This window comes from Cornus florida, unplaced genomic scaffold (assembly GCF_030987335.1).
Source record: "Cornus florida cultivar Cherokee Brave unplaced genomic scaffold, ASM3098733v1 CherokeeBrave_3.0.0_Hap2_Chr09, whole genome shotgun sequence".
In the NCBI taxonomy this organism is placed as follows: Eukaryota; Viridiplantae; Streptophyta; class Magnoliopsida; order Cornales; family Cornaceae; genus Cornus; species Cornus florida.
Genome location: NW_026775579.1, coordinates 39,311,262 through 39,323,096, shown reverse-complemented (window position 1 = coordinate 39,323,096; position 11,835 = coordinate 39,311,262). Strand labels below are relative to the sequence as shown.

At 34.3% G+C, this 11,835-nt stretch overlaps 1 protein-coding gene across 2 annotated transcripts; it reads right to left on the bottom strand.

Moving 5' to 3' along the window:
- Window positions 1–2,372: 2,372 nt before the first annotated feature.
- LOC132273708 (probable L-ascorbate peroxidase 6, chloroplastic/mitochondrial) lies at window positions 2,373–10,874 on the bottom strand. 2 transcript variants are annotated; one of them, XM_059774747.1, is made up of 12 exons: window positions 10,577–10,874; window positions 10,352–10,495; window positions 7,549–7,669; window positions 7,360–7,460; window positions 7,189–7,276; window positions 6,352–6,419; window positions 6,180–6,266; window positions 4,115–4,189; window positions 3,956–4,033; window positions 3,768–3,872; window positions 2,989–3,054; window positions 2,373–2,685 (listed from the first exon to the last, which is right to left on the bottom strand). In XM_059774747.1, the coding sequence occupies exons 1-12, from the start codon at window positions 10,793–10,795 to the stop codon at window positions 2,533–2,535; spliced, it is 1,305 nt and encodes a 434-aa protein (XP_059630730.1). In that variant the 5' UTR covers window positions 10,796–10,874; the 3' UTR covers window positions 2,373–2,532. The 2 variants fall into 2 exon arrangements, with proteins under 2 accessions (XP_059630730.1, XP_059630731.1); XM_059774748.1 differs by having other exon boundaries at window positions 2,478–2,844; window positions 10,577–10,873.
- Between the last annotated feature and the right edge of the window lie 961 nt (window positions 10,875–11,835).

Sequence of the window (11,835 nt, the reverse complement as noted above, 5' to 3'; positions counted from 1 at the left end):
ATACTTGGGTTTGCTTGATAGCCGTCCAAACAATGATTCTTCAACTATTTCTTCAAAATAGATTTTATTTGTAGAAAACAAAATGTGTACTGATATATATACAGATTGCCAGAGATATTAAAAAAAAAAAAAAAAAAAAGGGGGAATTCAACTAGTCCCCAAACATCGTGAACAGGAGAATGTATGCATATATAGAGAGAGACATCGAGAGGTGTTAAGTGAAGGTAGAATGAATCATCAACTCACTTATACACAGGGACGTAGCCAATGTAAGGGAAGGTTGCGAGTTGGCTAGCAACCTATTACATATGTAGTAATTTTTTTAAAATTTTTTATATATATGAAAAAATTTATATAGTGGCCCCCCTCAAATTTGTAGTTCCTAAAATTATATTCTTATTTTTTTTTATTTTCTCTTTTACTCTTTACATTCCTTAAATTTCCTTCGTAAAAAAAATCAAATTTTTCTTCCTCAATTGAAACTTCTTAACTATTTCCTATTAAAGTTCTTTCATTTTTCTTTCCTTTTATATTTTAATAAATTTCTTTTTCTTTGTCTTTTTAAATTTTATAGTTGTTATATATATATATATATATATATATATATATATGTACTCCGTATTGTTTTTTTTTTTTTTAACAGTGTGTCTCCCCTCACTTGAAATCCTGACTCCGTCACTGCTTATACATATACATTCGATACATACTAGGGACAGCAATTGCTTGGATTTGAGAGGGGTTTTGAATGGGCGGTTAAGTAATGGGTCAGTAACTCATTTATGAGGGGTCATAAAAAGACGAGTTAACCCATACCCAACCCGATGACCCAAATGTTTTTAAACACAAATCATCAAAATATATATATATATTATGTGATATATATACTTTTTAGAAAAGTCAGTTGGTAAGGTTGTGTTACTAATATTAATAATATTTTTTTAAAATTAAAAAAAAAAAAAAAAAAAACACTTTTAACTGATTTAGTGACAAGTTTTATAACCCCCTCATATCAGCATGCTGTACAAATAACACGTGCCCATGTGTGTACAAAGACGGCTATGCACGTGCACTAAGCAGACCGAATACCTACTCCTGGATGGATTGAGCTGGGTAGCCCAACTGGTTAATGCAGTCTCTTAAATTATGTGTGAAGGCCTAGATTCAATTCACCCCATCCTCCCTCCTTGTCCGAGAAAAAAATTAATAAATAAGCCAAATAGAATAAATTGCAACAAAATGTTATTACAGAATCTTTGATTTACCCTTATATTTTTACTTTTAACTCTACTTTTCAATTAGAATAATATAATGGTTATTATTCAAAGTAAAAAAGTAAAATCACATTCCCTCCTAATGTTATTTAGACTAAATAAGACCCAAACTGATCCAACCATATTAGAAATATTAGTACCAAATTGAGCAATCGAACAATTAGAACCAGTGAACCGAACAATAGCGTAGAGGAGGGTGATCTTTGGATTAGAATGCTTAATAATGTAATTGATATTTTGTCACCAACCAAAGCAATCCATAATGTTTCTTCATGCTGATTCTAATATTTTGGAAACTATAAGCCAAATTTCATATGCACAAAAAGCAACCAAAAAAAAAAAAAAAAAAATTTAATAATAATAATAATAATAAAGATAAATGGAATATCTTCATCATAATCAACTGCTTGACAGCAGCAGCACAAATCCTTTCACTCTGATCAGAAAAATGGCTGTCTACTGATTTTTCAGAAGCAGCACAGCCACAACAACACAAACATGAGAGAGCGGAACGTTATCAATTACTACTAATTTATCGAATCAACTACTACTAATTTACTTCGATAACACGTCTCTTGTAAGCAATATTTTGTATCTACAAACACATACCGCACAATTGGACAATTACTTGCATATAACAGGATGATGTTGATATCAAAAAAGACCAACCTACCTTCCAGCAATTCTGTCACAAACTGTTTCTTTCAGCTATTGGGATCCTCCAAAAACAAACCGACTCCGCATTGTCCTTTTGTATTAAGGCTCCGTTTGTTAAAATGTAAAATACTTTTTATTTTTATTTTTCGGTGTTTGATTGTCAGGTAAAAAAATTTACGAAGAAAAAAAACATTAAAACCTAACAAAAATAACTTACCCATCAATTTTCGGCAAGTTATTTTACTCGCCCCACCCAATAGACTCAACATAGATCTTTGCCAAACACCAAAATATAAAAAATATTTTACCTGAAAAGGGAATATATTTTACGCCAAAATAAACAGAGCCTGTGACAGTGGGGAAAGTTTAAATTTACAAGCCCTAGCAAATTCAGAGATGTTACTGTATTTCGAGAATGGTCTAATTGCAGTTATCAACGCCAGAGAACTTAAACACACTAACTACATTCCTAAAAGAGACAGTTAGCTTCTTCACAGTGTTATGATTTGCAAATGTGAATCAAAATCTATTTTGTGAACCACACAGCCATACAAGCCAAATCACAAGAAATGTGACTTCTATATGAAACCTCAAAAATACCAACTTAGTTTCCAACCAGAGATGTCAAAAGTGCCAAAACAGCAATCACAATCATAATATTAAGGAAATAGTTTGATCGGAGAGGCTTATCTGGGCTTCCCCCTATTGCTTCGTATTCTGCTCGAATCTTCTGCTTCATAGAATCCGACAGCTCTCTCTGCAATGCAAATAGGCAACAACACTCGTTGAATTTATTCCACTCTTCCATTTAGACTTCCAAGTTTTAGATGTGAGTTCACAGGATTTGATAATAGCTTCATCTTGTGTTATTAAAAGAAACGGCACAAGAAAACTACAAGATACTTGTAATTTAATCCTGCATCAACCATGAAAAGTAATTGACTTTAAACAAATGCATAGATGCAATTTCCTTCATAAGAGTCTTTGATGCAGAAAATCGCAGGAAATTATTCACAATCATTCCTAAAAGGGTAACATAATAATAGTAATTTTTAACCACCTTTCCCGATGAGTACTTGGATGCCACAAACTTTTCTGGTGCAGCACCATCTTCTAGCACGATACCCTGATCATCAGAATCCATAGAAGTTAGTATAGCAATCAAATTTCTTGTTTTGCTACCTACCAGGGGAAAAAATAAAAATAAAAATATTGTTTAGGAAAGCCTAAATGTTTAAATGATTAATAAAACAATACCAATATGCATACCTTAGATGAAGTTCAGGTGGCTAAAAAATTAAATAATAATAACGATGCTATTATGAATATATTAATAATCATCATTATCTCTTGGTAGAATCAAATTCAAATGTTCTTTAGTTAATAGACACTGAAGGAGATTTAGAATCTGCCATGAAAACTAATTATTCCCATGCGACAACTAACAAGAAATTTGGAAATCATATGCAAAAGAATGTTCATGAAATGGTATGATTGAAAGAATGATGCAAGTTTTAAGAGGAAAAGTCATCATGCAATAAAACGGTATGATTGAAAGAATGATGCAAGTTTTAAGAGGAAAAGTCATCATGCAATAAAACATAAGTACTCGACATAAATTATAAAAATTTACGCATAATGAAGAAATGAACACACTCATCAAAATAAAAGTACTTGAGAATTCTTTTTACAAAAAAAAAGTCAATCAAAATGGTTCTTGTTATAAACCAATTCATGGAGGGTATTCCAGCTCATATGAAGACATAATCAACTACTTATACTTGATTAGTTGGTTAGCACTCTAAGCAGAAACATCGTAAATAACTGGAGCTAACAAACCTCAGGAGGTTCAAATTTTGCTCCAAGGTTGCTGAGTGTGGCATGAGCTTCGGCATAGTCCTTGAAAAATGCATCCTCATCCTCAGCATATTTCTCAGCATATACCTGCATTTAACGTAAAATTTTAGCAAAATCAATGGTTAGACAAATAGTAACGAGTTCTCTTGAAACCAAATGCAGCCTTTCACCTTAAATGATGGATCTTCAAAAAGAGCAGCGTCTGTTGGCAAAACCAGTAGATCTTCATCCCTTCTTTCTTTAATATCCTGTACCATCAAAGCAATCAGCAATAAGAACCACACAAGTAACCTTTTCTCAATAAACAAAAAAATTTCAAAATATCATACTTTGAAGTAGGAATTATCAAACTTCAGCCACTTCACTGTCCAAGACTGTCCACCCGGCGCTCCTGGTCCATCTTTCTGTCATATAATAGATTTAGAGGTTCAATCATTACCTGATTTTATAATGATCAAAATTATAAATTGTTCCATTGTACAGAGGAGATTATTGCTACACTAGGCTGGGTTTTGATACTAACTAAAGGAGCTTGAAAAAATTAATTAAATTAAAAAGGAATTTATCATATTTAAGTTAGTACAGAAAGTCAAAATATCAATGACTTCAAAATAAGGGCCGAGATGGAGCTAAAATCAAAATGAAAAAAAAAAAAAAAAAAGACCTGCTTGGAGCCAATCCCATGTAAATGGTATAAGGCTTTGCAAAGTTGGGCCGTTGTGCTGTTAAGTACCCTCAAATTAAGTACTCCCTCCGTCCCAAAATACTTGTCCATCTTTCTATTTTGGGACGTCCCAAAATACATGTCCTATTCCAAATGAATGTACTACTTTTTATAACATTTCTAAACTACCCTTTTGACATTTACTTTATTAAACAAGTGCACTAATTTTGGAGTATTCTTTTGTCTTTTAGCAAGGATAAATTTGAAAATTCACTCTTATCAATATAATAAAAAAATATTAAAAACCTACCACCATGAAAAGTTGGATTCCCCAAAACACCCAAGAATTTTGGGACGGAGGGAGTAGTATTGACACTGACAATGAAAACTATACTGGAGCAGTGTTGTCAAAGGTGCGTCTAGGCGCATGCCTAGGCTCCAGGCACAGGCACAGGCACAATACTTGCGCCTATTGTGTGCCCGGGTGCACCCTTGAAAACATTTGTGCCTTTAATAAGGAAAATGAACATGCTTTAATAGTAAAATAATTTTTCAATTGCACGCCTCGCATCACTCAGGCGTGTGCCTCGCCTTTTGTCTTGCGCCTAGTCTCCAAAGGACCTCTAGCGCCTTAGTGCACCTTGGGCCTCTGATAACACTGTACTGGACTGATACAAAAAAAATTCCAGAAAAGGAAGAAACTAACACACCAAAGACAGCAATATATAATATAAACTTTTCTATGTAAACGAATATTTTACATGGGACGCATATAATTTACCTTCATTTTTTTATTCCTTTATTAAAAATTGTATGTGTCAGTGTCAGTGTCAGTGTCGGTGTCAGTGTTTGGGTTTGGGTGTGGGTGTGAGAGGAAGAGAGAGATATAAAGAGAGAAGCTGGTTAAAAGCCGATCTAATTCAGCTCAGGCGCGTGCCTCGCCTTGAGATGCAGGAGTTTTCCCCGATCCAATCTACACCACACTATATAACTTCCTTCTGTCAGAAAAAGATGAAGAATGATCTAGGAAGTTATATAGTGTGTGGTGTAGATTGGATGGGGGAAAACTCGTGTGTGTATCCTAGAGAGTAGAAGATGCAAAAGAAAGTGGTGTGCAGAGGTCTGGGGCCTATGGGCTTTGGCAAGTTTTGGAAACATAGATGAGGGACTAGGATTAGTAGTGAAGGGTCCTACAGGCAGGCATCTGAAATTGGGCCTTGCCAGATTTACCAGTTAGGGGTAGAGGAATCCTTAGTCTTTGATGGAGTGAAGTGTGAAGTGGATTTCCAGAGAAATTCTTTCTTTGTCAATACCTAAAAGAGACAGTGGTGCAGCGGTGCTTTCATTTCACCGGTGCCAGAAAAGGGGAAGATTCAGAAATGGATGAATTATCAACTTATCCACTGCTGTTCATGATAGTTAAATGTATATAAAACATTTTCAGACCTGGTCCACTAAATTAGTTTACCTTCCCACTAAAACAGAATAGTCGATAAATCCATAGTTCTCAACCTTTGGAAGCCTTAAAGATATAAAACAAGAGTTCCTTAATTGCAATAAATAAGGGGCAGATACCACATGCATGATTTAATAAAAATTAATGAAAACTGCAATGAATTTTTCATGCTAAATGCTTAGTATTAACCCCCCAAGAAAAGAGGATTTCCACCATAAGTTGCTCCAAATGACATTCTTTCTGCATTAACATAATTAGATAAGCTAATGAATACCGTATATTTTGTCTCTGGCTTTCCCCAACCACTGCGATCTGGCCTGGACCTCCCTAATGTGTGTGCACCAGACAGAGCAACTATTTCCTGAGAACAAAACAGCTCCATAGTAAACATCACACACCAAATACAATGGCGTTAAAGATAAAGTGATCATAATCAAGATTGTAACCTTGTCATTCAATCCCATCCTGTAGAAAACATCACGTAAATGACCAGCAGGTGAAGGCGGGCCAGCATCTAATCATGAGATGAAGACTAAAAAGTTAGTTTCTAAACCTCAAGCAGAAGTGGGTATACAATCACCAACAGATAGCAGAAACTCTCACTTTGAATCTGAAGCATCAAGAAATTTTGAAAGTCCAAAAGTAAAATGCCACATAGAATATATGATTCAGGTGATAATACAACGAAGTATGAGTTGAAATATGTAGTTTTAAAGACAATTCATTTATCACCGGAGGCATAATTAAATCAAACTTGATTTGTAAAAGTATTATATATAATAAAATTTCATGTGTGCAAATATTGGTCAAAGAAATAGATGGCCATCAGAAAAGAAACAACATCCCAGGGCAGCAACTACCAATAATTTCAGTAGAATCCTCTAATCAAGGACAATCAAACATGCAATAAAACAGTTTTTGATAGAATTCTCTGTACATCAATAGAAGCACCAAGATAAACTACTACAAGTATAATTTATCAAAATATAAACATGGCCCATAGAAGTAAAAGTTCCATCACTTAAATATATTATAGTGCAAACAAAACAATTTTCTTTAGTAAGCCCATATAAATGACATGCTCCAATCTATGTCCCAATACCAAATGTCATTGCCAATTCTTTAGCCATGGTCAGTTTGATTGTTTTCTAATCAACAGTCACATATGGAAAGCAAATGCAGTTGTATCATGCTTCAGATTTTGGTGATTCTGACAAAGCAAAAGGATGTCATTTCCAAATATGCACAACACATATGTGGTCCACAAAACTACTGTATCTTACCAGGGAGCCTCCCTTCTTCCGGACATTGGTCAGGTCCAGACACATCCACTCTTCCATACCTCATAGGGATTTTGGGGCCTCCAGCCTCCTGTAATTTCAATTAATTGATCAGTACAATCAATCTCTGATTAGTTCTATCACTCATGTTAACACCAGAATATTAAAAATGACCTCCACAGCAGTAGCACTGGCCAACTGGAATAAGTCTGCGTATGTCAGAGTGGAATACTTCTCTTTGATAGGCTGGAGGAGTTTAAGTGCATTTACAAGACCTGTAGCACCAGCTCGTGAGGCAACAATAAAATCAACCAAGCAAAAAAATAAAATAAAATACAAAATGCAAATAAAGTATAGATTTACCAGCATTGGCTGCATGTTTAAGCTCAATTTCAAATCTTAAACTTCCATTAGCTCCACCTCTTTGTGGCCACTCCTTGATATTCTTGTTATAAGTGCCAGCATCATGCCAACCAAGGCGAACCTGTTGCCATATGAAACATTTGACTTATCTAAATATTCTCCCTTTAAGACACCACATCAATACTAGTAACAAAAGATTCCATAGTCCACTTTTTAAAGAGAATCCCCAAATAACTACCCAATATGATGATATTATTTTAAAAGTACGCAACAGAACCATTTCAAACCCTAGGCTTAAGTATGTTGGAATCAACATATTCAATACAAAGCATTTGGAGGGCAACCTCCAAGAACATACCATGATATGACTTTATGAAGTTGGTTTAGATAATTGACTAAAACCACTCAGTAAAAAAAATATCTAAAATTAGAGTCTTATTGTTGTGTTTGTTTCGGAACCTCTTGTTGAAATATTTAAAGTTTGGTTCAAAGTTTGTGTCCAATGCGGTGGAGGATGGGATGAAAATATAGAAACAAAAATAAAGAGGCATATATTTCTGAACATGCATAAAACCTTGCCTGAAATCAGAAAAAGAAACTTACACAGGTACACCCAATAAAATTGGAAGTCGCAACCAGCTTGTCAAACAATGCTTATCCATTTTCAACCCAGAGCATATGCAATTAACAAATTAAGAAGTACCAAATGTGGCCTAATATATGAAGACATAAGAGTAACATAGACTGTTATTACATTATATACTACTATCTGAAACCATATACGATCAAAACATCCATGACATAAAATTCAAGTGGCATATCTTACTACTACAGCCTAAAAATATCACCAACATCCAACAATCCGAACTAAATGACTACTTAAGAATTAAGAGTCACATATTCAACTTATCAAGAAAAGTGAACTCATGAGATTGACATCAACATGTAGTTCAGTTCATTAACATATTTCAAAGCATGTAACTACAACAGTTTATTCGGGAAACAAAATGGGTTAGGTGCGGAAGCATACTTCAAAATATTGCTGAAAAGGCTTGAAATCAAGCTTAAACCGCTAGGTTTGAATCATTTTGCCAAGTTTTTTATAGGAAAAAACAATTTGCGGAAGTGGAAAGCAGATAATCTTTTCAAATCAAGAAAATATTAATAGCTGTAAGGCCTCGATGCATCACTCGGGTGTTCCTAAATGTTGATCTGAATAATGTGGTGCTGATTAATATGTACAGATGCATTTCAAACACCAGAATTCCATTACCAGGAGGTAATGTACTGAAATGCACTGGATATCAATGTCATCTAGAGATTTCAATTTAATTCTGGTTACAAACATCATAAAACGACATAAAATTTAGTTCCCTTTCCCCATGCACTGAAATTTATTTCTTGAATAAATAAAAAATATGGTTGCATACACAGGTTTTCACTAAAGAATGATCTGAATCAAGTTGAAGGTAATACAAAGACAAGGACAAAAGAATATGGTTTAGACATTAAAGTGGTGTGTACTAACAGCATGGCCAGTAATTTAACAGATGATATGCCAGTAGATAGAACTAAATGGAAAATGTGTTCAACCAACCCCGATGTAGTTGGAATTGGAGGCGTTGTTGAAGTAAAGCAAAAGAGGCACTAATTGGTTAAAAATTTCAGTGTCATGTTTGCCACAGAATTGTTTCTTGAGGCAATATCGGATGTTTCCATTGATAATGAAAGATAGAGAGAGTACCAAAGAGTAGAGATCATCATCATACTTTTTTCTAACTAACCAAATATTATTTGTGTTTAAACAAAACTTTCATGTCTGAAGGTTTGACAAATTTAAACTAGTGAACCAGATTTAAAAAAATGTTCTGTTAATAATACTTTAAAATATAAATGCATATCATATAATCATTGAATAAAAAAATATAGTCTAAGTACAGTCTTAACTATCACGTGATTCAAGCAACGTGAATTCAGTTTGAATTGTCCAAAAATTAAACTGATCAAGTTTAAATACAGATACATGGCCGAAATAGCTACGACCCAAACCAAATATCATGATTCTTACTCAAGTGCTTGATTTAGAACTGACCAAAACTTACATTTTTTCCACCCCAACTGAAACATCAAGAGGTTGATCTGTATCTCAGGATTAAGTGACTGAACTAAGAAGTCAAAGTTTGGTTTCTGTCAATAAATATGAAAACCAAAAGCTCTGACATTTGGAAAGAGAAACTAAAGCCATCTAGAAAGAGAATAATTTTCTTCACCGGTTATATAGGTGCGGTTTCAGAACTGGTGTTCAAGCAATCATCTCGTCTCTATCTCGAATTGTTGACCTAATTTTAGAAATAACACTGCCACATCATTCTGACATAAGTTCTGTATAAAAAATTTGTTTCTTGTATTTTACAGTTGAGTCCAATAAGAAAAATATATAAAAGATTAACATAACATTCAAAGTCTTATTTCTTCTATTTTCCCCTGCTTTCGTGCAAACCACACATAGGCTAAACCAATACTTGTCTGAAAACAAAATCCTCAAGTTTTATTTACTTATTTGTATATTTTTTGCAGTAAATGATTCACTCACATACAAGATAAAACGAAAAACAAATGGAATTTTAGAAGCAGCAATCCTAGCGAAGACACACAATCCACGGTTCTGTAAATCACTAAATACAGAATTACGTGAACAAATGTATAATCAACATCATCAATCTCATTACTGTATACATCTGATGCTATTCATATTCCCCAACATTAACATTTCAATCAAAATTAGTGAATAAGAAAGAATTACCAAAAGAGGATGGCAAAATTTAGTCTTGAGAAGCTCTTTGATGTCTTCTCTAGCACTCTTCAACTGGTCAGGATCAGATGCGAAACAAGTTGGAGAAGCAACTGTGCTGAAACCGCTAGCGGAGACATGAACCGACGATCTCTTCTGCATTCATCAGATACATAATTAAACACATACAGATGAATATATATAAATATATATAGAGAGAGAGAGAGAAATGTTAACCTGGTGAAGGAAAAGGTGAGAGATGAGAGGAGAAGATCGGAGAGATTTGAGGGAAGAGAAAGAAGAGGAGGAGGAGAGAGAGAGCGAAGGAGGAGAAGAAAAGGTAGAGAAAGAAAGCGAGGCTTTGGTAGCGGAGGGAAGGAGGCGAGAAGCGGCGGCGGCGCCACCGAAAGAAGCCATTGACGATGGTGATAGTGTGAGCCAGAGACGCTCGGCCATGTATGCGTATTTTGTCTCAGTCCCTCTCCTTTTAGTCCTTTGTTTTGGATTGTGAGGTGAGTACGGTATGGTTCAGCCAATAGCGCGCGTGTATTGTATATATGGTGGTGTTTGGTAATGCGGTGGCTAATGCTATTTCTGTCTCTGTCCCATATCCTGTCTCCATCTTAGTATAATTTTGGCTAATTTACACAAACTTCCCATGGTCCTCTTTAATTTAAGAATTTATTCGGAACTTCTCTAAAAATAAAAATATCTTACACGAACTTAGAACTGCAACTCAGACAGGTTAGACGAGTTTGAGATATAACTTGAGCTCAACCCATTATATGAAATGCTAAACACAAACCCAATCATAACCCTATCCTCAACCTTAACTACTCAATTCGAACCCAACCCATTCTTTTACTTTTAAATTCGGGCTTGCAACTCAGGCTTAGATTCCAGGTTAAAATTTCGGGTTATTTCGGATTACTCATATGGCTAATCTTTATATTGAAAATTTAATATAATCTTGAATTAGATTTGGATTAACTACTTTTAAACAAGAAGAATTTTAAAGACTATTTGTAAATTTTTAATAAATTACAAACAAATTTTTAGAAAATTAATTCTCCTAAATGCTAAAATACAATAAGTTAACATTTAACAAAAAAAAAAAAGTTGAAAATAAAAAAAGTAATCATAATTTAAATTTTATATATAATGTATTTAAAAGTAAAAATATATATGAAAATAATATTATAATTTGGGTTCGGGTTGGCTCGGGTTGCTAGCACTTCAAACCAAGCCCAACCTAATTAAATTCGGGTTGAGATTTTTCCACCCAAGCCCAACCCCAATTGTAAAAATGAATGCCCAAGCCCATAAAAAATCGGGCTTGGCTCGAATTGGGTCCGGGTTACCCAAACCAAGTTGCACCCCTACACGGACCTCCCTTATGAGTGACGGACCGTCAAATACACCAACTGACCTAACTAATTTACTAAAATACCCTTAATTTTTTATGATATATTACTAAAATACCTTAAATATATACT

Coding starts and splice junctions, on each gene's coding strand:
- LOC132273708 (XM_059774747.1), bottom strand. CDS start 10,795: ATGGCCGAGCGTCTCTGGCTCACACTATCACCATCGTCAATGGCTTCT. Junction 10,496..10,576: donor CTCACCTTTTCCTTCACCAG/GTTAACATTTCT, acceptor TGATGAATGCAG/AAGAGATCGTCGGTTCATGT. Junction 2,686..2,988: donor CCAAGTACTCATCGGGAAAG/GTGGTTAAAAAT, acceptor TTTGCATTGCAG/AGAGAGCTGTCGGATTCTAT.